General features: G+C 40.5%; 6 protein-coding genes across 10 annotated transcripts in view; 1 reads left to right on the forward strand and 5 right to left on the reverse strand.

The window, feature by feature from the left end:
- Nucleotides 1–613, forward strand: part of LOC139920683 (cyclin-Y) — a 45,352-nt gene extending 44,739 nt beyond the window's left edge. For both annotated transcript variants that reach the window (XM_071910733.2, XM_071910731.2), the window contains one exon: nt 481–613. In XM_071910733.2, the coding sequence (XP_071766834.2) occupies nt 481–597 (117 nt within the window). In that variant the 3' untranslated portion in view covers nt 598–613. The remainder of the gene's footprint in view (nt 1–480) is intronic.
- Nucleotides 569–7,774, reverse strand: LOC139920283 (tripartite motif-containing protein 16-like). 2 transcript variants are annotated; one of them, XM_078287551.1, is made up of 2 exons: nt 6,153–7,774; nt 569–620 (listed from the first exon to the last, which is right to left on the reverse strand). In XM_078287551.1, the coding sequence occupies exons 1-2, from the start codon at nt 7,772–7,774 to the stop codon at nt 569–571; spliced, it is 1,674 nt and encodes a 557-aa protein (XP_078143677.1). The 2 variants fall into 2 exon arrangements, with proteins under 2 accessions (XP_078143677.1, XP_071766361.2); XM_071910260.2 differs by lacking the exon at nt 569–620 and having other exon boundaries at nt 5,697–7,774.
- A 2,226-nt stretch (nt 7,775–10,000) lies between these two features.
- LOC144542109 (tripartite motif-containing protein 16-like) lies at nt 10,001–21,650 on the reverse strand. 3 transcript variants are annotated; one of them, XM_078287546.1, is made up of 2 exons: nt 20,213–21,650; nt 10,001–11,084 (listed from the first exon to the last, which is right to left on the reverse strand). In XM_078287546.1, exons 1-2 carry the CDS (start codon nt 21,648–21,650, stop codon nt 10,846–10,848), a joined length of 1,677 nt encoding a protein of 558 aa, XP_078143672.1. In that variant the 3' UTR covers nt 10,001–10,845. The 3 variants fall into 3 exon arrangements, with proteins under 3 accessions (XP_078143672.1, XP_078143671.1, XP_078143673.1); XM_078287545.1 differs by lacking the exon at nt 10,001–11,084 and adding an exon at nt 18,831–18,979 and having other exon boundaries at nt 20,026–21,650; XM_078287547.1 differs by lacking the exon at nt 10,001–11,084 and having other exon boundaries at nt 19,090–21,650.
- On the reverse strand, nt 11,102–12,337 carry LOC144542122 (E3 ubiquitin/ISG15 ligase TRIM25-like). Its single transcript, XM_078287576.1, has one exon. The coding sequence runs from the start codon at nt 12,335–12,337 to the stop codon at nt 11,102–11,104; it is 1,236 nt and encodes a 411-aa protein (XP_078143702.1).
- LOC144542130 (E3 ubiquitin/ISG15 ligase TRIM25-like) lies at nt 14,526–17,068 on the reverse strand. The gene has a single exon (XM_078287635.1). The coding sequence runs from the start codon at nt 17,042–17,044 to the stop codon at nt 15,368–15,370; it is 1,677 nt and encodes a 558-aa protein (XP_078143761.1). The 5' UTR covers nt 17,045–17,068; the 3' UTR covers nt 14,526–15,367.
- A 2,115-nt stretch (nt 21,651–23,765) lies between the features above and the next one.
- Nucleotides 23,766–26,164, reverse strand: LOC139933243 (tripartite motif-containing protein 16-like protein). Its single transcript, XM_071927306.2, has one exon. The coding sequence runs from the start codon at nt 26,082–26,084 to the stop codon at nt 24,630–24,632; it is 1,455 nt and encodes a 484-aa protein (XP_071783407.2). The 5' UTR covers nt 26,085–26,164; the 3' UTR covers nt 23,766–24,629.
- Between the last annotated feature and the right edge of the window lie 892 nt (nt 26,165–27,056).

A 27,056-nucleotide genomic window follows, 5' to 3' on the forward strand; every position in this document is an offset into this window, starting at 1 on the left:
CTTGTACATTACTACAAACTACAGTTACAAACAGGCACCAGGAGTTTACCGGTATCCACCGTTGTTTGCATGTAAGCTGAAGCTAACTGAAGCTAACTGAAGCTAACTGAAGCTGGGCGCCGATGCGTTGGAGTGCGGTGGAGAGGCAGCGGCGGAGAGAGGAGACGGACACGGTCCAGCCATATACTAGGTTTTGACCTAGTCTTGTTTCCTTTGTTTTTTCCCCCGGCCTGTATTTGAGGCCGGCCTTTATTTGTTTGTGTCGACCACGGCCCCAGCCATTATCGGAGACCCGGCTTTTAATTGACTACAGGCCACTATTAGAGGATTTACGGTATGAATGGAATGTTGTTTATCGGACTAAAACATCTCTATGAAGGGTTTGAAATCTCTTCAAATTTGGGGATTACTGATAACAAATCATCAGCAAAATACTTTTTATTCCTTTAATGAAAAACCATTTCTATGTCATCTCTCCAGGCTATTTCCAGGTTATGTGATGACAAATACAAGGACGTGCGGAAAGCTGCCAAGAAGCGCTCGGCCAGCATGGACAATCTGTGTGGCATCAGATGGGTTCCCGCGATCCTGTCCTAACCACCTGCAAACTGCCATAGACACTAGCGCCAGGCTACAGGTACGGGCCGGGTGGGAAAACTCAGAAAATCCCCGGTCCATGATACTGACCGACATGGGTCTGAACCTGGGTCAAGAACTTCGATCCACAAACTCAGTCCGCATACCAAGACGCTGGAGGTGGAACTTGAACAGTGATTGAAACCTAGATCCGACTTCCGGACCTCAGACCTTCAAAATGGAAGGTGACTGAAGTGACAAAGTGAGCTCCAGAGGACTTTCTAACTTAACCAGATGCCTTCACAGTGCCTCAACTCCTCTATTCCAGAAGACATAGAGAGAGAGACGGGATTCGCCTCCGTTTAGTTGCTGGTTATTATATTTACTGTGGGGAAACATCTGACTTTGGACCAACAAGGAAGTCCTGGTTTGTCACCGCAGACAAGACATAGCCTCGCAACTTTTTAGGACATGTCATTGTAAACCAGTCTTAATGTAAACGAGCATCAGAAAAGATTCTCCTTTCAATTTTCTGGTTTTGCTCAGACTAATCTGTGTTCAGGTTATCCGGACTAACTAGAAAGATTTGACATAAGCTGCCTTTGAGATGGCTCTGCGGCTTTCGAATGAAGGACTGTATTTATTTTATTTTAGTATTTGAACTCCATTTTCAATCGGTTGCAGCTGCCTGAACCCTTAGTAACTGCAGTATTTCAAGAACAGCAGTGTAGCACTGGAATTTTTACTGGTTATTTCCTTTGACAGGTCTTAGTTGAATAAAAGTATTAGAAAGTTTTCTCCTTTGAAAATCTTCATATTCAAGGTTTACAGTATTTCTAGCATACCTCCCGATACTCAGGTAGTCTATTTAATATTTTGATGTTTTCTGATGTGTGTCATTCGAGCTATACTGAAGGTTGAAATAGGAATTATGAAGAGAAACAAACACAAAGGAATGCAGATAGAAAGGGCCAGAATGAATAAAAATTAAGACAACATTCCCACAGATATCAGTGCAATACATTCCTATTCGGTTTGTGAGGAAATGCACAATCAAGCACTAAACCTACCACATTTTTTCATACTGTATAACGTAAAATATACCCCAGAGCATGTTTCCAGAGATTATGATTCAGTATTCATTAGATTTTGGTTATATTTTTCAACATTTTGTCAAGAGGTTTCAGCAGTTTGCAATAGAATAAATTACGACTCTCTGGCGACATCTGGTGGATTTTTGAGCCTTGCATAAAATTATTAAAGGAGGAAAAGTGTCTTTAGGGAGGAATTAATGGTTCATTTAAAGCACCAAATTGTTTTGCTGTATATCAGCTATATGTGTATACACTGGGTCGTGAAGGATGGGAGTTGCTGATGGGGAAAATACTTTTTCAAGATATTATTATTCAGATATTATTGTAATTGAATAAGCAAGTTAATTTTGATCCAATGTTTACGCACCTTACAAATGAACTACTGAAAGCATCAAAATATATTTAAAACTTATACTTTGTGGTTACATGCTGTCACTACAATATCATGACCTCGGTCAATCAATTTGAGAGTCAAATGGAATAAAGAACAAACCACCAAAATAACCACAGCCAGCAGTGGGCTGTACTGCTGATGTGACCACTATATTCTGCAGTGGCTGACCAATAGAAGGCACCAGAAAATAACTTATTTTCATCTTTATTTATTCAGTATTCTAGAGGTAGCCAATGTGTAGAATACATTACGCTTACATCTGAAAAATGTTAATTAAAAAGTTGTCAATTCCCATGTGTCTCTGCCCCAGTTCTGCTACAGCCCATTTACTTCCTGCCCAGAGGTGCCATCACTGCCTTTCACTGCTGTTACATGGAAACCTCGTAAATCCAGTTTTGTTGATGTACATTTTTTATCTTGAGGGAATTCTACAATCCTTGGTGCTTAAGAAACCTTTTCAAACCCCATTGGATAAATTTAAAATTGCATGGTGGTCAACATAAAAACAATGCTTTTTTCTCAGTTCCTGGGACATTGACACTTTGGACATACAAGTCACAGGAGAGACATACTTTGCTCCACTGGGTCATGCTATTTTAGCGCATACTCAGTAATACCCTTAATCAATGGAAATGACCAACCACACACTTGAATGATGCTCCCCTACAGATTGATTCAGCATCTTAGACCTCAACTGGTCTGTTGCACTCAGACATGGTGTAAAGGTTAAGGGAGCGTTCACCCCAAGCATGTTTAGATCAATTTATTCAAACTCTGGAGTGTTTACTTCTTTAGTTTGGTTCCTTTGGGCAGGTGAGAACAATGCCATTTAAACTTGGGTGGCACCAAATAATAACCGCACCAAGAAAATGCAAGTATCTGATCTCTTGAACTGTGGATCCTTAGGAGTGAGAATGTAATCCAAACCAACTACAGGAAACAACCCCAAAACACAAGGGTTTATGTGTATAAAAACATGAATTTTAACATCTGACAGCCAGCAGCTCCTCATACTTGGAAAGGCTAGCATAATAAAACAAACCGAGGGCAAACCGCAGTCTGGACTGATGCTCATATTCTAACTGGTAAGAACACCAGAGAATATAAATTATATCAAAGAGCACAGGGACCGGAATCAGATTTGTTTTGACTCTTACTGCCACCAAAATCTCTAATCTGGCCGGATGACATGATACCAAAACTCTTGTGAGTGCATGTGACTTTTGTTTACAAGCCCTGGTTCACTTATAATTGGGCAGTGTGAACCTGAATAAAATACAAAAAGAAAACCAACTGTAGGTGTAATTGCACTGTAAGACCTCTTAACATCTCTTGGATCAAATCCCACTAGAACCTTCTCTCTTGTTTCCCCTCTCAGCTGTGGTAAGGTGGCTTACTGTTAGAAAGACAGTCCTGTAATCGAGTTGTCATGGTATGGTATGATCCCCTCATTAGAAAGTGTGTGACCATCAACAACAACGTGTCCTGTTGAAGTGTCCTTGAGCAAGACACTAGACCCCTACCTGCTCACTCACTGTAGTAGGAATAAACCACTAAAGGTGTGTTAATTCAGTACTTTCATTGCTTTGAAATTTCTTCTTGCATTTGGGTATGTTAAACTATTGAACGAACAATTGAAAAAAATAAATAAATAAATACATTTTAATACACTTGTATTATTTTCTGCAAATTCTCAATTAAACAATGTTACTTTTCTGAAGATAAACCCTGACTGCTGAGCCAAGTTTATCATTTTGTATTTCCAATATACAGTTGGCCTCTATTCAATAGCTATTGGTGAATTTCTGATCAACTTTTTATTCATGGTTTTATCATTTGTCTGACAACTGAAGCACTAAAATATAATTATAAAAATAATTATTTTGCAAATCAACTTTGTACAGTGTACAAAAAAGTAATAAAAGCTGAGAGATCATTAAGTTAATTGTGAAATATTTATATGATCTGTGTTTTTAATAAAAGAAAATGCCCTTGTCTGATAATTCAGTTTCTTTTGCAAATAGATGTGCATATGTTATGAATTTATTGAAGTCAGCAGATTGTTTCACAGCATTAGCATTGACATCAAGCTGCCATTGACTGATTTTCTATTTAACCTGAAACTGCTTTGCCGTAAAACAAGCTGTATTTCCTTAAAACCTTCTGATGCCAATTTAGTTTCAGAATGGAGCCTGATCATATTTATGCTATTCAGTTCTTCATTATGACCTAATTTTGTTTTTGGAGACAACAGAAGTGCTTGTGCCTCAAATTTACATGCTCATTCAGTATTTATATAGGTGCTAAAAACACTATCCATACTTCAAAATGTTGTGATAAACTTTTATAGATAATGTTTTTGAGTGGGCTCAGTCAGATTGAAGTGTTAGCCATACAGACATTTCTTGGAGGCAGAGCTGCTCTTCAAGCAGAAATAATCTAATTGTTTGAGTTAAACTTCAGTGGGTGGAGCAAAAAAAAAAAAAAGGCTTTTACTATATAATGATAACTAGCTCATATCATTTTGAAGTAGATTGTTCATCACAATATCTGAAATGACAGCGGGTCCATGACTACATAAAAATCTGTTGTTATATGTGTGTCAGGGCTGAACAAAACATTTTCAGACATTTTATGAAATTCCCAATCGTGGAAATGATAAAATTAATTGTTCTTAGTTTTCCAGGCTTTTCATGTTTGCGTAAGAAACTCTATTTATTGAACAAGTGCACAAAGCCAATCGTGCTTCTAAAAAGCAACAAATGATTGAAAACTTGGAGGCTGCAAGCTTCGTCCTCCATGACAAAGCTGTTTCAGCGAAGAAGGTTTCAAGGATAGAGACTGATTGGCAAACATTTCCCATTCACACTGTCCTTCAGATTTTCCATATAAAAATATTCCCTTAATTCATACATTTAACCAGTTACATTAACAATAAGATTCTCCTTCATTCTTTCCATCTTCACTGGTGTTTTTCATTGGTAACACTGCTGCTTCATTTGACTTTTGATTCCACATCTGCTCTGAACATGAAGACTGCACTTTGTTGTGTTTTATGGGGAAAATCGGCTCAGTTATGCTGTCATATTAGTTTCACATTTTCTCTAGCAGCTTTGAATAGACGTCTTCAAATGGATACAGAAGAAATACATTATTCATTCTTGTTAAAAAAGAAAAACTTTATTCATTCTGGTAAACATTCACTTTGTTCAACACATCCAATCACTAAAACCTGGTAAAGGACTCTGGTTCAATCTTTCCATCTAAATATTCACTTCATCCACACAATCAATCTGTTAAACCAGTATGTCAGCACTGTGGAGGAAAACAATGAATGCGGTCCCTATTGATTATAATAATAATGATTACATTTGTAATGTACTTTTCTTAAGAAGGTTACAAAGTGCTGGAAGTAAAATAAACATATTAATAAAAAATATTAAGGACACCTATAGTGCTGGCTCCATTAAGGCCCATGCAGTGGAACAGAAAATATTACAGCAACAATACAAATATGAAAAAGAGATTTAAAAAATATAGAAACCATACAACAGTTTACATTTTCATATGAGTAAATGTCTGGTTGACTACGCTCCTATTGATATAACACATTATTGATTCAACCTATATCCACTTGATAAAGCTTTTACATTGTCTGTTCTAAACACGTCTGGTCGCTCTTTCATGGGAAAAAATCCACTGCTGCACAGGAAGTGATGCATTTTACATTTCTAGTTTGTTTGGAATCAATAGAAGAAGAACTGGGTAGTTATGAGCAGTGATAGCCACCATGGCTGAACAGACAAAAAAAAAGAGCGCCACCTACAGAAAATCAAACTTGCTGTAATAACAAGCTGTAGTACAGTCACAGTCACAGTACTGGACACTCTGTTTGATTGACAGGTGATCTCTGGGAAGTGTGCAGCTCAAAAACACCACAGCAATGAGTGCTTAGCATTAAAGACGGAGACAAAATAAAAAAGAACAGTGTAACAATAAAAAAACAGACTCTCACACATTACTGCTGAATAATTCCAGTCTACTTGAGCTTACACAACTCAGCAGTGTCTCCATTAGAGTTTGGAAGCCAGAATCCAGGATAGAGAGGCTGAGTGAATGTGGTCTGGACTCTGTGGAGGAGAGTCATGGTTTCAGAGACGCTGTAGAAGGACAGAATACCTGCTCTGTGATCCAGGTACACTCCTACTCTGGAGGACCGAGGGCCTGGGATGGGAGTTTTGATATTGTTGTGTTTTAATTCATATCTATCTTTGTAACAATGTAATGCCCAAGACTTGTCATTGCCTCCAAATCGGCATTCATCAGTCTTCCCTGTTCTGCTAATATCCTTATATGAGACTGCTACTGAGACTTTACCCCCCCTCCACTCCACTTCCCAGTAACAACGTCCAGTCAGACCCTCTCTACTCAGGACCTGAAACCATTCAGTGAATCTGTCTGGGTGACTAGAATATAACTGTCCTCCCACACGTGTTGCTTTTCTGTTCCCCTCAGATAATGACAGATATGCGTTTGCTGTGTTTGGATCCAGTGTGATTTCACATGAATATTGTAAGAATTCAGCTCTGGTCTTGGGCTCTCTTGGTTGTGACAGTAAAACATCAGTCACTGTCAGTGAGATCTTAGTCCATTCCTCTGTAAGAATGTCCTGTAGTTTATCTCTGGTCTCTGACACAGCTGCAGTCACATCCTCAAAGTAGCGCAGAGGACGGATATTGGTGCTGGGTGAGTCTGTAGATTCACTGAGACGTGACAGCGAGGAGTAAGTCTGTAGAAAATGGATGTGATCCTCTGTGTGTGAGAGCTGCTCCAGCTCAGCTTCTTTCCTCCTCAGCTCAGCAATCTCCTGCTTCAGCTTCTCCTGAAGTTCTTCGGCCCGACTCGCTTCCGCTTTCTGCTGGGATCTGATCTGCTGCTTCACATCAGAGCTTCTTTTCTCAATGAGACGGACCAGCTCAGTGAAGATCTTCTCGCTGTCCTCCACTGCTTTATCAGCAGAGAGATTGATAGCCTTCACCTCCTGTTGAAGCACCTTCACGTCTTTCTCTCTGTCCTGGATCCTCTGTTGGATTTTTTGCCGACTCACCCCGAGCTCTTTCTGCCTCTCAGTCCATTCTGCTGCAGCTGAGACTGTGTCGTGGCCTTTATGTTCATCCATGGAGCAGAAACAACAGATACACTGCTGATCAGTACGGCAGAAAATCTTCATCACCTCGTTATGACGAGAGCAGATGTTCTCCTGAAGTTTTGCAGAGGGGTCGACCAGCTTGTGTTTCTTTAATGGAGCTGCATCATAGTGAGGCTGGAGGTGCTGCTCACAGTAAGAGGCCAGACACACCAGACAGGACTTGAGGGCTTTCAGCTTTCTCCCAGTGCAGACATCACAGGCCACATCTCCAGGTCCGGCATAGCAATGATCAGGAGGAGCAGCTTGGGGTCCTGTCTTCTTCAGTATCTCCACTAAATTTGCTAACATGGTACTTTTTACCAGATCAGGCCTTGGTGTGAAAGTCTTTCTACACTGGGGGCAGCTGTAGATTTTCTTCTGATCCTCTTCATCCCAGTATCCTTTAATACAGCTCATGCAGTAGCTGTGCCCACAGGGAATAGTCACCGGATCCTTCAGTAGATCCAGACAGATCGAACAGCAAAAATTGTCTTGGTCCAGCTGAATTCCTTGCTGCGCCATTTCACTTCTCAGTGACAGTGTGTCAGATAGTTTCATTTTCTCTCAACAGGTAAAAGTTATGCTCCAATCAAAAATCTGTTCCTTGTCTTCATGTTAATTTGCTGATCTGCAGTGAATGGGCTTGTCAGCTCCTACGCTTCACAACACGTTGTTTACACCCATCTTTACACTGGCAGATCTGTGAAAGGGGAGGGAACAGGAAATATCTGGACAGAATGGAACTTGCTCAATCTGAGAGAGACCAGGAAGAAGAGGGAGGGGTTATCAGGTTCTGCTTCATACCAGAAGAAGGAGCGGTTTCAAAGAAACAGGGTTATGTTTATCCCCAGGGCCGGTTTTAGCCTGCTATATTAGAGTGGGCTGGTAGAAATAATAGGTGGGCAACTTGGGCGGTAGGTAGCCCAGAGGTTAGAGAAGCAGACTAGTAGTCTGAAGGTTGCTGGTTCAAATCCCTGGCCAGATGGCACAAAAATCTGGCAAAATGACAGCTGGCAACCGGAAGGTTGTCAGAGTCAAGATCAGATGCAAGCTCCTGCCATCATGCCCTCAGGCCTCTCCAGTTTATGGCTGTGTGTTTGTGTATGGGGTGTTTGGATGGGTTAAATGCAGAAGATTAATTTCCCCGTGGGGATTAATAAAGTAGTATTCTATTCTATTCTAATTTATAAAGAACAATTTGAAGCAGGGAAATTGGGAGGTAGTGAAGCAGCATTTCTAAGTTTGCTGCTACCCTATGATTTGAGTCAGTGGAGGGCAGATTGATTTACCCTAAAATAAAAAAATTCCTCCATGAGCTTAGTTCTCAAATAAAATTAAAACCTAATCCAGTGAGACTTCTCACCATGGCCAATATTTACAAAAATAGAAGGTAGTCTTATTCAAACTCAAACTGAAAAGTGACAAAAAAAAAACAACCTTGCATTGTTTTTGTTTGTCTTGCATTGTTAAAGTCACATTGAAATTGTTAACTTGATTACTTATATCACTTATATATATTATTTTATTTCATTATCTATTTTATTCTATTAACTAATATTGTTATTCACATTATTCTTTGTTAATTTAATTCCTTAACATTGTCTTTCATAATCGTAATTGTGCTTTGGCAACGAGAGAGAGAGAGAGAGAGAGAGAGAGAGAGAGAGAGAGAGAGAGAGAGAGAGAGAGAGAGAGAGAGAGAGAGAGAGAGAGAGAGAGAGATTTGGAGGCGGGCTGTAGGCTGCCCACCCAATCAGAAGTTAGAAACGGCACTGGTATTTTCTGTGCTATTTTTCCATTGGCTCAACAAACAAAAAAAAAAATCTTCACTTTTGATTGGGTGGGCAAGACGAACCCACCCCCTGCCCATAGCTACCGCCGGCCTTGTTTAGCCCTCATTTAAAATAACAAGGAATTATCTGGACAAAATGGAACTTTCTGAGATCAAGAAGAAGAGGGAGGGGTTATCAGCCTTTGCTTTATTCCAGGAAGAGGAGTGGTGTTAAATAGGCAGTGTGTGTTTAGCCGTAGTTATAGTATGAAGTGAAGATTATGACGAATAAAAATTGAATAGTTAAAATTGCGGTCAATGACCTTTAAATAAACCATGCTTTTTTCTCTCTCTCTCTCTATGACAAATGTAAGTGATTATTTTGTCTTTGAATTGTGTTAAAGGTTAATGGTAAAGACATTTAGATTTTCATGTACATTTGTTAATATATATCTGATTCCTGTTGGATGCACTAAACTGGTGTTTAGATATGTCAACTGTAATCATTATTAGCAGTTATTATTTATAGTTGGTGTTATTCTTGGTTATTTTATAGTCTAAACAGTATCTTTAAGTAAGTGAGTTTAACTTAATTCAATATTAATAATTCCTCAGGTTCCTGTAGTAATGTGCACTTATGAATTTATATATATTATTTGAATTGAATATTGAATTTTATTGAGGTGGATTATTGTGTGTATTGACTATTGTATTCCTTTTTTCTTGATTTGTATTGCAGAACCACACACAGACATACAGTATATACAACATACACCACAAATTAACTTTGATGCATCGATCTGGACTGGACTGTGGGACATTTTTTTTTTATAAAACCTGACCGCTGTACCATGGTGGTGAAAGTCTCCTGAACACCACTTTCTAACATATACTGTCATGTTAGTTTCACATTTTCTTGAGCAGGACTGATAGACTGAATGAATACAGAAGAAGTATTTTACTTATTCTTGGGAAAAACAACTTTATTCATTTTTGCAAACATTCACTTTGTTCACACATCCAATCAGTAAAACCTGGTACAGGACTCTGGTTCAATCTTTCCATCTAAATATTCACTTCATTCACACAATCAATCTGTTAAACCAGTATGTCAGCACTGTGGAGGAAAACAATGAATCCTCTCCCTATTGACTATGATAATAATGATGATTACATTTGTAGTTCACTTTTCTTAACAAGGTTACAAACTGCCTGGAACAAAATCAACATATTAACAACTATTCAGATATAATAAAGGAAAGACTTCTAGTGCTGGCTCCATTAAGGCCCATGCAGTGGAACAGAAATATGAGAAAATATTACAGCAACAATACAAATATGAAAAAGACATTTAAAAAATATAGAAACCATACAACAGTTTACATTTTCATATGAGTAAATGTGTGGTTGACTACGCTCCATCACCTATTGATATAACACATTATTGATTCAACCTATTCCCAGTTCATGAAACCTGGCAAAAAATCCTCTGCTGCACAGGAAGTGATGCGTTTTACATTTCTGGTTTGTTTGGAATCAGTAGAAGAAGAACTGGGTAGTTATGAGCAGTGATAGCCACCACGGCTGAACAGACAAAGAAAAGAGCGCCACCTACAGAAAATCAAACTTCATCAACGCTGTAGTACAGTCACAGTCACAGTACTGGACACTCTGTTTGATTGACAGGTGATCTCTGGGAAGTGTGCAACACAAAAACACCACAGCAATGAGTGCTTAGCATTAAAGATGGAGACAAAATAAAAAAGAACAGCGTAACAATAAAAAAACAGAATCTCACACATTACTGCTGAATAATTCCAGTCTACTTGAGCTTACACAACTCAGCAGTGTCTCCAGCAGAATATGGAAGCCAAAATCCAGCATAGAGGGGCTCAGTGAATGTGGTCTGGACTCTGTGGAGGAGAGTCATGGTTTCAGAGACGCTGTAGAAGGACAGAATACCTGCTCTGTGATCCAGGTACACTCCTACTCTGGAGGACCGAGGGCCTGGGATGGGAGTTCTGATATTGTTGTGTTTGAATTGATAACTTTTGTAACAATCTAATGCCCAAGACTTGTCATTGCATCCAATATTGCATTCTTTTCCCCTTAGATAATGACAGACGTGTGCGTACTGTGTTTGGAGCCAGTGTGATTTGACGTGAATATTGTAAGAATTCAGCTCTGGTCTTGGGCTCTCTTGGTTGTGACAGTAAAACATCCACTTGAGTCACTGTCCATGATATCTTAGGCCATTCCTCTGTAAGAATGCCCTGTAGTTTATCTCTGGCCTCTGACACAGCTGCAGTCACATCCTCAAAGTAGCGCAGAGGACGGATATTGGTGCTGGGTAAGTCTGTAGATTCACTGAGACGTGACAGCGAGGAGTAACTCTGTAGAAAATGGGTGTGATCCTCTGTGTGTGAGAGCTGCTCCAGCTCAGCGTCTTTCCTCCTCAGCTCAGCAATCTCCTGCTTCAGCTTCTCCTGAAGTTCTTCGGCCCGACTCGCTTCCGCTTTCTGCCGGGATCTGATCTGCTGCTTCACATCAGAGCTTCTTTTCTCAATGAGACGGACCAGCTCAGTGAAGATCTTCTCACTGTCCTTCACTGATTTATCAGCAGAGAGATTGATAGCCTTCACCTCCTGTTGAAGCACCTTCACGTCTTTCTCTCTGTTCTGGATCCTCTGTTGGATGTTTTGCTGACTCACCCCGAGCTCTTTCTGCCTCTCAGTCCTTTCTGCTGCAGCTGAGACTGTGTCGTGGCCTTTATGTTCATCCATGGAGCAGAGATAACAGATACACTGCTGATCAGTACGGCAGAAAATCTTCATCACCTCATCATGAAGAGAGCAGATGTTCTCCTGAAGCTTCTTGGAGGGGTTGACCAGCTTGTGTTTTTCAAAGGTAGCAGATTCATAGTGAGGCTGGAGGTGCTGCTCACAGTAAGAGGCCAGACACACCAGACAGGACTTGAGGGCTTTCAGCTTTCTCCCAGTACAGACATCACAGGCCACATCTCCAGGTCCGGCATAGCAGCGATCAGGAGGAGCAGCTTGGAGTCCTGTCTTCTTCAGTTCCTCCACTAAATTTGCAAACATGGTATTTTTCACCAGGACAGGCCTTGGTGTGAAGGTCTGTCTGCACTGGGGGCAGCTGTAGATTTTCTTCTGATCCTCTTCATCCCAGTATCCTTTAATACAGCTCATGCAGTAGCTGTGCCCACAGGGAATAGTCACCGGATCCTTCAGTAGATCCAGACAGATCGAACAGCAAAAATTGTCTTGGTCCAGCTGAATTCCTTGCTGCGCCATTTCACTTCTCAGTGACAGTGTGTCAGATAGTTTCATTTTCTCTCAACAGGTAAAAGTTATGCTCCAATCAAAAATCTGTTCCTTGTCTTCATGTTAATTTGCTGATCTGCAGTGAATGGGCTTGTCAGCTCCTACGCTTCACAACATGTTGTTTACACCCATCTTTACACTGGCAGATCTGTGAAAGGAGGGAACAGGAAATATCTGGTCAGAATGGAACTGGCTGTGTTTGAGACCAGGAAGAAGAGGGAGGAGTTATCAGGTTCTGCTTCATACCAGAAGAAGGAGCGGTTTCAAAGAAACAGGGTTATGTTTATCCCCAGGGCCGGTTTTAGCCTGCTATATTAGAGTGGGCTGGTAGAAATAATAGGTGGGAAACTTGGGCGGTAGGTAGCCCAGAGGTTAGAGAAGCAGACTAGTAGTCCGAAGGTTGCCGGTTCGAATCCCTGGCCAGATGGCACAAAAATCTGGCAGAATGACAGCTGGCAACCGGAAGGTTGTCAGAGTCAAGATCAGATGCAAGCTCCTGCCATCATGCCCTCAGGCCTCTCCAGTTTATGGCTGTGTGTTTGGATGGGTTAAATGCAGAAGATTAATTTCCCCATGGGGATTAATAAAGTAGTATTCTATTCTATTCTAATTTATAAAGAACAATTTGAAGCAGGGAAATTGGGAGGTAGTGAAGCAGCATTTCTAAGTTTGCTGCTACCCTATGATTTGAGTCAGTGGAGGGCAGATTGATTTACCCTAAAATAAAAAAAAAATCCTTCATCCAGATTTTAACATAATCAACTCCATAACATTTCTTTTCATTGGATGAGCTTAGTTCTCAAATAAAATTAAAACCCAATCCAGTGAGACTTCTCACCATGGCCAATATTTACAAAACTAGAAGGTAGTCTTATTCAAACTCAAACTGAAAAGTGACAAAAAAACAACAACCTTGCATTGTTTTTGTTTGTCTTGCATCGTTAAAGTCACATTGAAATTGTTAACTTGAGTACTTATATCACTTATATATATTATTTTATTTCATTATCTATTTCATCCTAGTAACTAATATTGTTATTCACATTATTCTTTGTTCATTTAATTCAGAGAGAGAGAGAGAGAGAGAGAGAGAGAGAGAGAGAGAGAGAGAGAGAGAGAGAGAGAGAGAGAGAGAGAGAGAGAGATTTGGAGGCGGGCTGTAGGCTGCCCACCCAATCAGAAGTTAGAAACAGCACTGGTATTTTCTGTGCTATTTTTCCATTGGCTGAACAAAAAAAAAAATTATATTTCTTAACTTTTGATTGGGTGGGCAAGACGAACGCACCCCCTGCCCATAGCTACCGCCGGCCTTGTTTAGCCCTCATTTAAAATAACAAGGAATTATCTGGACAAAATGGAACTTTCTGAGATCAAGAAGAAGAGGGAGGGGTTATCAGCCTTTGCTTTATTCCAGGAAGAGGAGTGGTGTTAAATAGGCAGTGTGTGTTTAGCCGTAGTTATAGTATGAAGTGAAGATTATGACGAATAAAAATTGAATAGTTAAAATTGGGGTAAATGACCATTAAATAAACCATGCTTTTTTCTCTCTCTCTCTATAACAAATGTAAGTGATTATTTTCTCTTTGAATTGTGTTAATGGTACAGACATTTAGATTTTCATGTATATTTGTTAATATATATCTGATTCCTGTTGGATGCACTAAACTGGTGTTTAGATATGTCAACTGTAATCATTATTAGCAGTTATTATTTATAGTTGGTGTTATTCTTGGTTATTTTATAGTCTAAACAGTATCTTTAGGTAAATGACAGTTTAACTTTATTCAATATTAATAATTCCTCAGGTTCCTGTAGTAATGTGCACTTATGAATTTATATATATTATTTGAATTGAATTTTATTGAGGTGGATTATTGTGTTTATTGACTATTGTATTCCTTTTTTCTTGATTTGTATTGCAGAACCACACACAGACACACAGTATATACAACATACACCACAAATTAACTTTGATGCATCGATCTGGACTGGACTGTGGGACATTTTTATATAAAACCTGACCGCTGTACCATGGTGGTGAAAGTCTCCTGAACACCACTTTCTAACATATACTGTCATGTTAGTTTCACATTTTCTCGAGCAGGACTGATAGACTGAATGAATACAGAAGAAATACTATTCATTCTTGGGAAAAAAAACTTTATTCATTTTTGCAAACATTCACTTTGTTCACACATCCAAACACTAAAACCTGGTACAGGACTCTGATTCAATCTTTCCATCTAAATATTCACTTCATCCACACAATCAATCTGTTAAACCAGTATGTCAGCACTGTGGAGGAAAACAATGAATCCTCTCCCTATTGACTATGATAATAATGATGATTACATTTGTAGTTCACTTTTCTTAACAAGGTTACAAACGGCCTGGAACAAAATCAACATATTAACAACTATTCAGATATAATAAAGGAAAGACTTCTAGTGCTGGCTCCATTAAGGCCCATGCAGTGGAACAGAAATATGAGAAAATATTACAGCAACAATACAAATATGAAAAAGAGATTTAAAAAATATAGAAACCATACAACAGTTTACATTTTCATATGAGTAAATGTGTGGTTGACTACTCTCCATCACCTACTGATATAACACATTATTGATTCAACCTATTCCCAGTTCATGAAACCTGGCAAAAAATCCTCTGCTGCACAGGAAGTGATGCATTTAACATTTCTGGTTTGTTTGGAATCAACAGAAGAAGAACTGGGTAGTTATGAGCAGTGATAGCCACCACGGCTGAACAGACAAAGTAAAGAGCGCCACCTACAGAAACTCAAACTTCATCAACGCTGTAGTACAGTCACAGTCACAGTACTGGACACTCTGTTTGATTGACAGGTGATCTCTGGGAAGTGTGCAACGCAAAAACACCACAGCAATGAGTGCTTAGCATTAAAGATGGAGACAAAATAAAAAAGAACAGCGTAACAATAAAAAAACAGAATCCCGCACATTACTGCTGAATAATTCCAGTCTACTTGAGCTTACACAACTCAGCAGTGTCTCCAGTAGAATATGAAAGCCAAAATCCAGGATGGAGAGGCTGAGTGAATGTGGTCTGGACTCTGTGGAGGAGAGTCATGGTTTCAGAGACGCTGTAGAAGGACAGAATACCTGCTCTGTGATCCAGGTACACTCCTACTCTGGAGGACCGAGGGCCTGGGATGGGAGTTCTGATATTGTTGTGTCTGAATTCATAACTACCGAAACAATCTAATGCCCAAGACTTGACATTGCATCCAAATTGGCATTCAACAGTTTTCCCTGTTCTGCTAATATCCCTGTATGAGACTGCTATTGAGACTTGTGTCCCCCTCCACTCCACCTCCCAGTAACAACGTCCAGTCAGACCCTCTCTACTCAGGACCTGCAACCTCTCAGTGAATCTGTCCGGGTGACTAGAATATAACTGTTCTGCTCCCATTAATGTTGCTTTTCTGTTCCCCTCAGATAATGACAGACGTGTGTTTGCTGTGTTTGGGTCCAGTTTGATTTGATGTGAATATTGTAAGAATTCAGCTCTGGTCTTGGGCTCTCTTGGTTGTGACAGTAAAACATCCACTTCAGTCACTGTCAATGAGATCTTAGTCCATTCCTCTGTAAGAATGCCCTGTAGTTTATCTCTGGCCTCTGACACAGCTGCAGTCACATCCTCAAAGTAGCGCAGAGGACGGATATTGGTGCTGGGTGAGTCTGTAGATTCATTGAGACGTGAGATGGAAGTGTACCTCTGTAGAAAATGGGTGTGATCCTCTGTGTGTGAGAGCTGCTCCAGCTCAGCGTCTTTCCTCCTCAGCTCAGCAATCTCCTGCTTCAGCTTCTCCTGAAGTTCTTCGGCCCGACTCGCTTCCGCCTTCTGCCGGGATCTGATCTGCTCCTTCACATCAGAGCTTCTTTTCTCAATGAGACGGACCAGCTCAGTGAAGATCTTCTCGCTGTCCTCCACTGCTTTATCAGCAGAGAGATTGATAGCCTTCACCTCCTGTTGAAGCACCTTCACGTCTTTCTCTCTGTTCTGGATTCTCTGCTGGATTTTTTGCCGACTCACCCCGAGCTCTTTCTGCCTCTCAGTCCATTCTGCTGCAGCTGAGACTGTGTCGTGGCCTTTATGTTCATCCATGGAGCAGAGATAACAGATACACTGCTGATCAGTACGGCAGAAAATCTTCATCACCTCATCATGAAGAGAGCAGATGTTCTCCTGAAGCTTCTTGGAGGGGTTGACCAGCTTGTGTTTTTCAAAGGTAGCAGATTCATAGTGAGGCTGGAGGTGCTGCTCACAGTAAGAGGCCAGACACACCAGACAGGACTTGAGGGCTTTCAGCTTTCTCCCAGTGCAGACATCACAGGCCACATCTCCAGGTCCGGCATAGCAGCGATCAGGAGGAGCAGCTTGGAGTCCTGTCTTCTTCAGTATCTCCACTAAATTTGCTAACATGGTACTTTTCACCAGATCAGGCCTTGGTGTGAAAATCCTTCTGCACTGGGGGCAGCTGTAGATTTTCTTCTGATCCTCTTCATCCCAGTATCCTTTAATACAGCTCATGCAGTAGCTGTGTCCACAGGGAATAGTCACCGGATCCTTCAGTAGATCCAGACAGATCGAACAGCAAAAATTGTCTTGGTCCAGCTGAATTCCTCGCTGCGCCATTTCACTTCTCAATGACAGTGAATGTCAAATAGTTTCACTTTCTCTCAAAAGTTGTGCTTCAATCCAAACCAAAAATCTGTTCCTTGTCTTCATTTTCGTTTGCTGATCTGCAGTGAATGGGCTCGTCAGCTCCTGCACTTCACAACATGTTGTTTACACCCATCTTTAAACTGGCAGATCTGTGAAAGGGGAGGGAACAGGAAATATCTGGACAGAATGGAACTGGCTGTGTTTGAGACCAGGAAGAAGAGGGAGGAGTTATCAGGCTTTGCTTTGTTCCAGGAAGAGGAGCGGTGTTAAAGAGGCAGTGTGTGTTTAGCTCTCGTTTACAGTATGAAGAGAAGATTATGACAAATAAAAATTGAATAGTTAAACTTGGGGTCATTGACCTCACTCACACACTCTCTCTCTCTGTCTCTCTCTCTCTCTCTCATTCTAATTTAAATTCAAAGAGGCTTTATTGGCATGACCATATACAGTACAGTATTGCCAAAGCACATTCCAAAAATAACAGGGTAACAAGTAGGACAAGAATGATTAGGCCTATTAAGATTACAATAACAAAATAACAAAGTTCAGGACAAAGTTACAGTTATAAAACATATCATCAAGGGTGATGGAGGAGAGGAAAAAAAAAAAGAATGGTAAGACTGGTAATCGTAACGGTATTGTTAATAAGTATGTGTGTGCACCTAAAATATGTGCATGTGTGTGCATGTTTTTGTCATAAACTTTGTGCGTGTGTGCATGCATGTGTCTGTGTGTGTGTGTGTGTGTGTATGTTTGGTCACTCTCTCTCTCTCTCCTGTGTCTGTGTGTGTGAAGCACACACCGGCAGACTGACCGGGGAACCGAAACAAACTCCGCCTCCTTCTCTTCTGGGAAGCCAGTCTCAGTTGAATATGTTTTCTCTGCGATTATAAGCCTACTATGAAAAGATCCGAAGAATAGGGTTCCTAGATTGGGACATCAGGTATATTGGGATAGTTTAGCTGTGCAGCATTTATTTTCTGGTCTGACGAGTGAAAAACTAAACTTCTGTCTCTGAGCCCTACCAATGAAACGACAGGATCGACATCACATGACTTTATTGGTGTGATGTCACATGTGGGGGTGTGGCTCATTATCAAATCCAAATCCATTCACTGGTGCTTCATTTGACTCTTGATTCCACATCTGCTCTGAACATTAAGCACTTTGTTGTGTTTTAGGGGGGGAATCGGCTCAGTTATACTGTAGAAAAGAGTTACTCCCCTAGGACTCAGTTTCCCATGATCCTCTGCTCCCTCCCACTTGAACTTTCACCTACCGCTTCACCTCACTGCCAAGCTGTGGATGATCAGGACTGATGCACTGAGTTTGTTCCTTTGTCTCAGAACTTGTTCCAACAACCTTCTGAATTAACAGCATTCCCGCTGCCTTAAAGATTGTGTGTATATGACAAATGTAAGTGATTATTTTCTCTTTGAATTGTGTTAAAGGTTAATGGTAAAGACATTTTGATTTTCATGTATATTTGTTAATATATATCTGATTCCTGTTGGATGCACTAAACTGGTGTTTAGATATGTCAACTGTAATCATTATTAGCAGTTATTATTTATAGTTGGTGTTATTCTTGGTTATTTTATAGTCTAAACAGTATCTTTAGGTAAGTGACAGTTTAACTTAATTCAATATTAATAATTCCTCAGGTTCCTGTAGTAATGTGCACTTATGAATTTATATATATTATTTGAATTGAATTTTATTGAGGTGGATTATTGTGTGTATTGACTATTGTATTCCTTTTTTCTTGATTTGTATTGCAGAACCACACACAGACATACAGTATATACAACATACACCACAAATTAACTTTGATGCATCGATCTGGACTGAACTGTGGGACATTTTTTTATATAAAACCTGACCGCTGTACCATGGTGGTGAAAGTCTCCTGAACACCACTTTCTAACATATACTGTCATGTTAGTTTCACATTTTCTCGAGCAGGACTGATAGACTGAATGAATACAGAAGAAATACTATTCATTCTTGGGAAAAAAAACTTTATTCATTTTTGCAAACATTCACTTTGTTCACACATCCAATCACTAAAACCTGGTACAGGACTCTGATTCAATCTTTCCATCTAAATATTCACTTCATCCACACAATCAATCTGTTAAACCAGTATGTCAGCACTGTGGAGGAAAACAATGAATCCTCTCCCTATTGACTATGATAATAATGATGATTACATTTGTAGTGCACTTTTCTTAACAAGGTTACAAACTGTCTGGAACAAAATCAACATATTAACAACTATTCAGATATAATAAAGGAAAGACTTCTAGTGCTGGCTCCATTAAGGCCCATGCAGTGGAACAGAAATATCAGAAAATATTACAGCAACAATACAAATATGAAAAAGAGATTTAAAAAATATAGAAACCATACAACAGTTTACATTTTCATATGAGTAAATGTGTGCTTGACTACTTTCCATCACCTATTGATATAACACATTATTGATTCAACCTATTCCCAGTTCATAAAACATTTTACATTGTCTGTTCTAAACAGGTCTGGTCGCTCTTTCATGGCAAAAAATCCTCTGCTGCACAGGAAGTGATGCATTTTACATTTCTGGTTTGTTTGGAATCAGTAGAAGAAGAACTGGGTAGTTATGAGCAGTGATAGCCACCATGGCTGAACAGACAAAGAAAAGAGCGCCACCTACAGAAACTCAAACTTCATCAACGCTGTAGTACAGTCACAGTCACAGTACTGGACACTCTGTTTGATTGACAGGTGATCTCTGGGAAGTGTGCAGCGCAAAAACACCACAGCAATGAGTGCTTAGCATTAAAGATGGAGACAAAATAAAAAAGAACAGCGTAACAATAAAAAAACAGAATCCCGCATATTACTGCTGAATAATTCCAGTCTACTTGAGCTTACACAACTCAGCAGTGTCTCCATTAGAATGGGGAAGCCAAAATCCAGGATAGAGAGGCTGAGTGAATGTGGTCTGGACTCTGTGGAGGAGAGTCATGGTTTCAGAGACGCTGTAGAAGGACAGAATACCTGCTCTGTGATCCAGGTACACTCCTACTCTGGAGGACCGAGGGCCTGGGATGGGAGTTTTGATATTGTTATGTCTGAATTCATAACTACCGAAACAATCTAATGCCCAAGACTTGTCATTGCATCCAAATTGGCATTCAACAGTGTTCCCTGTTCTGCTAATATCCTTATATGAGACTGCTATTGAGACTTTCCCCCCACTCCACTCCACCTCCCAGTAACAACGTCCAGTCAGACCCTCTCTACTCAGGACCTGCAACCTCTCAGTGAATCTGTCCGGGTGACTAGAATATAACTGTTCTGCTCCCATTAATGTTGCTTTTCTGTTCCCCTCCAATAATGACAGACGTGTGTTTGCTGTGTTTGGGTCCAGTTTGATTTGACGTGAATATTGTAAGAATTCAGCTCTGGTCTTGGGCTCTGGTTGTGGCAGTAAAACATCCACTGGAGTCACTGTCAGTGAAATCTTAGTCCATTCCTCTGTAAGAATGCCCTGTAGTTTATCTCTGGCCTCTGACACAGCTGCAGTCACATCCTCAAAGTAGCGCAGAGGACGGATATTGGTGCTGGGTGAGTCTGTAGATTCACTGAGACGTGAGATGGAAGTGTACCTCTGTAGAAAATGGATGTGATCCTCTGTGTGTGGGAGCTGCTCCAGCTCAGCATCTTCCCTCCTCAGCTCAGCAATCTCCTGCTTCAGCTTCTCCTGAAGTTCTTCAGCCTGACAAACTTGAGTTTTCTGCCGGGATCTGATCTGCTCCTTCACATCAGAGCTTCTTTTCTCAATGAGACGGACCAGCTCAGTGAAGTTCTTCTCGCTGTGCTCCACTGCTTTATCAGCAGAGAGATTGATAGCCTCCACCTGCTGTTGAAGCACCTTCACATCTTTCTCTCTGTTCTGGATTCTCTGCTGGATTTTTTGCCGACTCACCCCGAGCTCTTTCTGCCTCTCAGTCCATTCTGCTGCAGCTGAGACTGTGTCGTGGCCTTTATGTTCATCCATGGAGCAGAGATAACAGATACACTGCTGATCAGTACGGCAGAAAATCTTCATCACCTCGTCATGATGAGAGCAGATGTTCTCCTGAAGCTTCATGGAGGGGTCGACCAGCTTGTGTTTTTCAAAGGTAGAGGATTCATAGTGAGGCTGGAGGTGCTGCTCACAGTAAGAGGCCAGACACACCAGACAGGACTTGAGGGCTTTCAGCTTTCTCCCAGTGCAGAAATCACAGGCCACATCTCCAGGTCTGGCATGGGAATGATCAGGAGGAGTAGCTTGGAGTCCTGTCTTTTTGAGTTTCTCCACTAAATTTGCAAACATGATATTTTTCCCCAGGACAGGCCTTGGTGTGAAGGTTTTTCTGCACTGGGGGCAGCTGTGGATTTTCTTCTGATCCTCTTCATCCCAGTATCCTTTAATACAGCTCATGCAGTAGCTGTGTCCACAGGGAATAGTCACCGGATCCTTCAGTAGATCCAGACAGATCGAACAGCAAAAATTGTCTTGGTCCAGCTGAATTCCTCGCTGCGCCATTTCACTTCTCAGTGACAGTGTGTCAGATAGTTTCATTTTCTCTCAACAGGTAAAAGTTATGCTCCAATCAAAAATCTGTTCCTTGTCTTCATGTTAATTTGCTGATCTGCAGTGAATGGGCTTGTCAGCTCCTACGCTTCACAACATGTTGTTTACACCCATCTTTACACTGGCAGATCTGTGAAAGGAGGGAACAGGAAATATCTGGTCAGAATGGAACTGGCTGTGTTTGAGACCAGGAAGAAGAGGGAGGGGTTATCAGGTTCTGCTTCATACCAGAAGAAGGAGCGGTTTCAAAGAAACAGGGTTATGTTTATCCCCAGGGCCGGTTTTAGCCTGCTATATTAGAGTGGGCTGGTAGAAATAATAGGTGGGCAACTTGGGCGGTAGGTAGCCCAGAGGTTAGAGAAGCAGACTAGTAGTCCGAAGGTTGCCGGTTCGAATCCCTGGCCAGATGGCACAAAAATCTGGCAGAATGACAGCTGGCAACCGGAGGGTTGTCAAAGTCAAGATCAGATGCAAGCTCCTGCCATCATGCCCTCAGGCCTCTCCAGTTTATGGCTGTGTGTTTGGATGGGTTAAATGCAGAAGATTAATTTCCCCATGGGGATTAATAAAGTAGTATTCTATTCTATTCTAATTTATAAAGAACAATTTGAAGCAGGGAAATTGGGAGGTAGTGAAGCAGCATTTCTAAGTTTGCTGCTACCCTATGATTTGAGTCAGTGGAGGGCAGATTGATTTACCCTAAAATAAAAAAAAATCCTTCATCCAGATTTTAACATAATCAACTCCATAACATTTCTTTTCATTGGATGAGCTTAGTTCTCAAATAAAATTAAAACCTAATCCAGTGAGACTTCTCACCATGGCCAATATTTACAAAAATAGAAGGTAGTCTTATTCAAACTCAAACTGAAAAGTGACAAAAAAACAACAACCTTGCATTGTTTTTGTTTGTCTTGCATTGTTAAAGTCACATTGAAATTGTTAACTTGATTACTTATATCACTTATATATATTATTTTATTTCATTATCTATTTTATTCTATTAACTAATATTGTTATTCACATTATTCTTTGTTAATTTAATTCCTTAACATTGTCTTTCATAATCGTAATTGTGCTTTGGCAACAAATGAGAGAGCGAGAGCGAGAGAGAGCGAGAGAGAGCGAGAGAGAGCGAGAGAGAGCGAGAGAGAGCGAGAGAGAGAGAGAGAGAGAGAGAGAGAGAGAGAGAGAGAGAGAGAGAGAGAGAGAGAGAGAGAGAGAGAGAGAGAGAGAGAGAGAGAGAGAGAGAGAGAGAGAGAGAGAGAGAGAGAGAGAGAGAGAGAGAGAGAGAGAGAGAGAGAGAGAGAGAGAGAGAGAGAGAGAGAGAGCGCTTTGGAGGCGGGCTGTAGGCTGCCCACCCAATCAGAAGTTAGAAACAGTACTGGTATTTTCTGTGCTATTTTTCCATTGGCTGAACCAAAAAAATGGTCAATGACCATTAAATAAACCATGCTTTTTTTTTCTCTCTCTCTCTCTATGACAAATGTAAGTGATTATTTTCTCTTTGAATTGTGATAATGGTTAATGGTAAAGACATTTAGATTTTCATGTACATTTGTTAATATATATCTGATTCCTGTTGGATGCACTAAACTGGTGTTTAGATATGTCAACTGTAATCATTATTAGCAGTTATTATTTATAGTTGGTGTTATTCTTGGATATTTTATAGTCTAAACAGTATCTTTAGGTAAATGACAGTTTAACTTAATTCAATATTAATAATTCCTCAGGTTCCTGTAGTAATGTGCACTTATGAATTTATATATATTATTTGAATTGAATTTTATTGAGGTGGATAATTGTGTGTATTGACTATTGTATTCTTTTTTCTTGATTTGTATTGCAGAACCACACACAGACATACAGTATATACAACATACACCACAAATTAACTTTGATGCATCGATCTGGACTGAACTGTGGGACATTTTTTTTTTATAAAACCTGACCGCTGTACCATGGTGGTGAAAGTCTCCTGAACACCACTTTCTAACATATACTGTCATGTTAGTTTCACATTTTCTCGAGCAGGACTGATAGACTGAATGAATACAGAAGAAATATTTTACTTATTCTTGGGGAAAAAAACTTTATTCATTTTTGCAAACATTCACTTTGTTCACACATCCAAACACTAAAACCTGGTACAGGACTCTGGTTCAATCTTTCCATCTAAATATTCATTTCATTCACACAATCAATCTGTTAAACCAGTATGTCAGCACTGTGGAGGAAAACAATGAATCCTCTTCCTATTGATTATAATAATAATGATTACATTGGTAGTGCACTTTTCTTAACAAGGATACAAACTGCCTGGAACAAAATCAACATATTAACAACTATTCAGATATAATAAAGGAAAGACTTCTAGTGCCGGCTCCATTAAGGCCCATGCAGTGGAACAGAAATATCAGAAAATATTACAGCAACAATACAAATATGAAAAAGACATTTAAAAAATATAGAAACCATACAACAGTTTACATTTTCATATGAGTAAATGTGTGGTTGACTACGCTCCATCACCTATTGATATAACACATTATTGATTCAACCTATTCCCAGTTCATGAAACCTGGCAAAAAATCCTCTGCTGCACAGGAAGTGATGCGTTTTACATTTCTGGTTTGTTTGGAATCAGTAGAAGAAGAACTGGGTAGTTATGAGCAGTGATAGCCACCATGGCTGAACAGACAAAGAAAAGAGCGCCACCTACAGAAAATCAAACTTCATCAACGCTGTAGTACAGTCACAGTCACAGTACTGGACACTCTGTTTGATTGACAGGTGATCTCTGGGAAGTGTGCAGCACAAAAACACCACAGCAATGAGTGCTTAGCATTAAAGATGGAGACAAAATAAAAAAGAACAGCGTAACAATAAAAAAACAGAATCTCACATTACCGCTTTAATAAGTCCGATCTACTTGAGCTTACACAACTCAGCAGTGTCTCCATTAGAATGTGGAATCCAAAGTCCAGGATAGAGAGGCTGAGTGAATGTGGTCTGGACTCTGTGGAGGAGAGTCATGGTTTCAGAGACGCTGTAGAAGGAGAGAATACCTGCTCTGTGATCCAGGTACACTCCTACTCTGGAGGACCGAGGGCCTGGGATGGGAGTTCTGATATTGTTGTGTTTGAATTGATAACTTTTGAAACAATCTAATGTCCAAGACTTGACATTGCATCCAAATTTGCATTCGTCAGTCTTCCTTGTTCTGCTAATATCCTTATATGAGACTGCTATTGACACTTGTCCTCTGTGCGCCACCTCCCAGTAACAACGTCCAGTCAGACCCTCTCTACTCAGGACCTGCCACCATTCAGTGAATCTGTCCGGGTGACTAGAATATAACTGTGCTGCTCCCATTAATGTTGCTTTTCTGTTCCCCTCCGATAATGACAGACGTGTGTGTGCTGTGTTTGGGTCCAGTTTGATTTGACGTGAATATTGTAAGAATTCAGCTCTGGTCTTGGGCTCTCTTGGTTGTGGCAGTAAAACATCCACTGGAGTCACTGTCAGTGAGATCTTAGGCCATTCCTCTGTAAGAATGCCCTGTAGTTTATCTCTGGCCTCTGACACAGCTGCAGTCACATCCTCAAAGTAGCGCAGAGGACGGATATTGGTGCCGGGTGAGTCTGTAGATTCACTGAGACGTGACAGCGAGGGGTAATTGTGTAGAAAATGGATGTGATCCTCTGTGTGTGAGAGCTGCTCCAGCTCAGCGTCTTTCCTCCTCAGCTCAGCAATCTCCTGCTTCAGCTTCTCCTGAAGTTCTTCGGCCCGACTCGCTTCCGCTTTCTGCCGGGATCTGATCTGCTCCTTCACATCAGAGCTTCTTTTCTCAATGAGACGGACCAGCTCAGTGAAGATCTTCTCACTGTGCTCCACTGCTTTATCAGCAGAGAGATTGATAGTCTTCACCTCCTGTTGAAGCACCTTCACGTCTTTCTCTCGGTTCTGGATTCTCTGCTGGATTTTTTGCTGACTCACCCCGAGCTCTTTCTGCCTCTCAGTCCTTTCTGCTGCAGCTGAGACTGTGTCTTTCGGCTTTCTCCCAGTACAGAAATCACAGGCCACATCTCCAGGTCCGGCATAACAGCGATCAGGAGGAGCAGCTTGGAGTCCTGTCTTCTTCAGTTCCTCCACTAAATTTGCAAACATGGTATTTTTCACCAGATCAGGCCTTGGTGTGAAGGTCTTTCTACATTGGGGGCAGCTGTGGATTTTCTTCTGATCCTCTTCATTCCAGTATCCTTTAATACAGCTCATGCAGTAGTTGTGTCCACAGGGAATAGTCACCGGATCCTTCAGTAGATCCAGACAGATCGAACAGCAAAAATTGCCTTGGTCCAGCTGAATTCCTCGCTGCGCCATTTCACTTCTCAGTGACGGTGAATGTCAGATGGTTTCACTTTCCCTCAACGGATAAAAGTTGTGCTTCAGTCCAAACCAAAAATGTCTAATGGGCTTATCAGCTCCTGCACTTCACAACATGTTGTCTACACCCCTCTTTAAACTGGCAGATCTGTGGAAGGGGAGGGAACAGGAAACATCTGGACAGAACGGAACTCGCTGTGTTCCAGGAAGAGGAGCGTTACAGAGAGCGTTAAAGAGACAGTGTGTGTTTTTAGCCCTTGTTTACAGTATGAAGTAAATATTATGACAAATAAAAATGGAATAGTTAAACTTGGGGTATTTAAAAAGATATATTTTACTACTACTATTTTACTAATAATTGGCTCTCTTACTTAATCTGTCTTTCTTTCTTTCTCCTTCGTTCTCAAACTTTCTCCCTCCTTCCTGCCCACCCACCCCATCTGCCTTTAGTTCTCTCTCTCTCTCTCTCTCTCTCTCTCTCTCTCTCTCTCTCTCTCTCTCTCTCTCTCTCTCTCTCTCTCTCTCTCTCTCTCTCTCTCTCTCTCTCTCTCTCTGAAGCAGACACCGGCAGACTGATCGGGGACCCGAAATGCCTCCTTCTCTTCAGGTCAATGAGAGAAACCTCTCTTGTTATATTCAGTAGAGCGGTTAGATATTACATAAAACACATCATGGAGGACACAAGAAGGCACTAGAATGCATATCGATAAAGAGCCAAAGTCGACCCCAAAAAGCATGAGGTCAGGAAAATAGCATAAGCTTTAGCTAATTTTGATATAAATGTTATCAATTGATCATAACTAATTCAATGTACATATTTTTTTTATGGAAATACGCATATTATGTACTACTACAAAACAAATAAAAACGTTGTTAATATTATGTTTACTTTTTAGTAATGCAGTCATTTTAATGGTGTCCCAATATCCCAAACATGATTTGAGAATTGATAGATAGATAGATAAACTA

Source organism: Centroberyx gerrardi, chromosome 13 (genome assembly GCF_048128805.1).
Source record: "Centroberyx gerrardi isolate f3 chromosome 13, fCenGer3.hap1.cur.20231027, whole genome shotgun sequence".
Lineage (NCBI taxonomy): Eukaryota > Metazoa > Chordata > Actinopteri > Beryciformes > Berycidae > Centroberyx > Centroberyx gerrardi.

Excerpts from the sequence above, each read along its gene's own strand:
- LOC139920283 (XM_078287551.1), bottom strand. The coding sequence starts at position 7,774 with ATGGCGCAGCAAGGAATTCAGCTGGACCAAGACAATTTTTGCTGTTCG. Across the intron at positions 621-6,152 it reads CCTCTCTATCCTGGATTCTG|TGTCTATGGCAGTTTGCAGG; the intron begins GCTTCCAAACTC and ends GCCTGGCGCTAG.
- LOC144542122 (XM_078287576.1), bottom strand. The coding sequence starts at position 12,337 with ATGGCGCAGCAAGGAATTCAGCTGGACCAAGACAATTTTTGCTGTTCG.
- LOC144542130 (XM_078287635.1), bottom strand. The coding sequence starts at position 17,044 with ATGGCGCAGCGAGGAATTCAGCTGGACCAAGACAATTTTTGCTGTTCG.
- LOC144542109 (XM_078287545.1), bottom strand. The coding sequence starts at position 21,650 with ATGGCGCAGCGAGGAATTCAGCTGGACCAAGACAATTTTTGCTGTTCG. Across the intron at positions 18,980-20,025 it reads CCTCTCTATCCTGGATTTTG|CTTTCACCACCATGGTACAG; the intron begins GCTTCCCCATTC and ends GTGTTCAGGAGA.
- LOC139933243 (XM_071927306.2), bottom strand. The coding sequence starts at position 26,084 with ATGGCGCAGCGAGGAATTCAGCTGGACCAAGGCAATTTTTGCTGTTCG.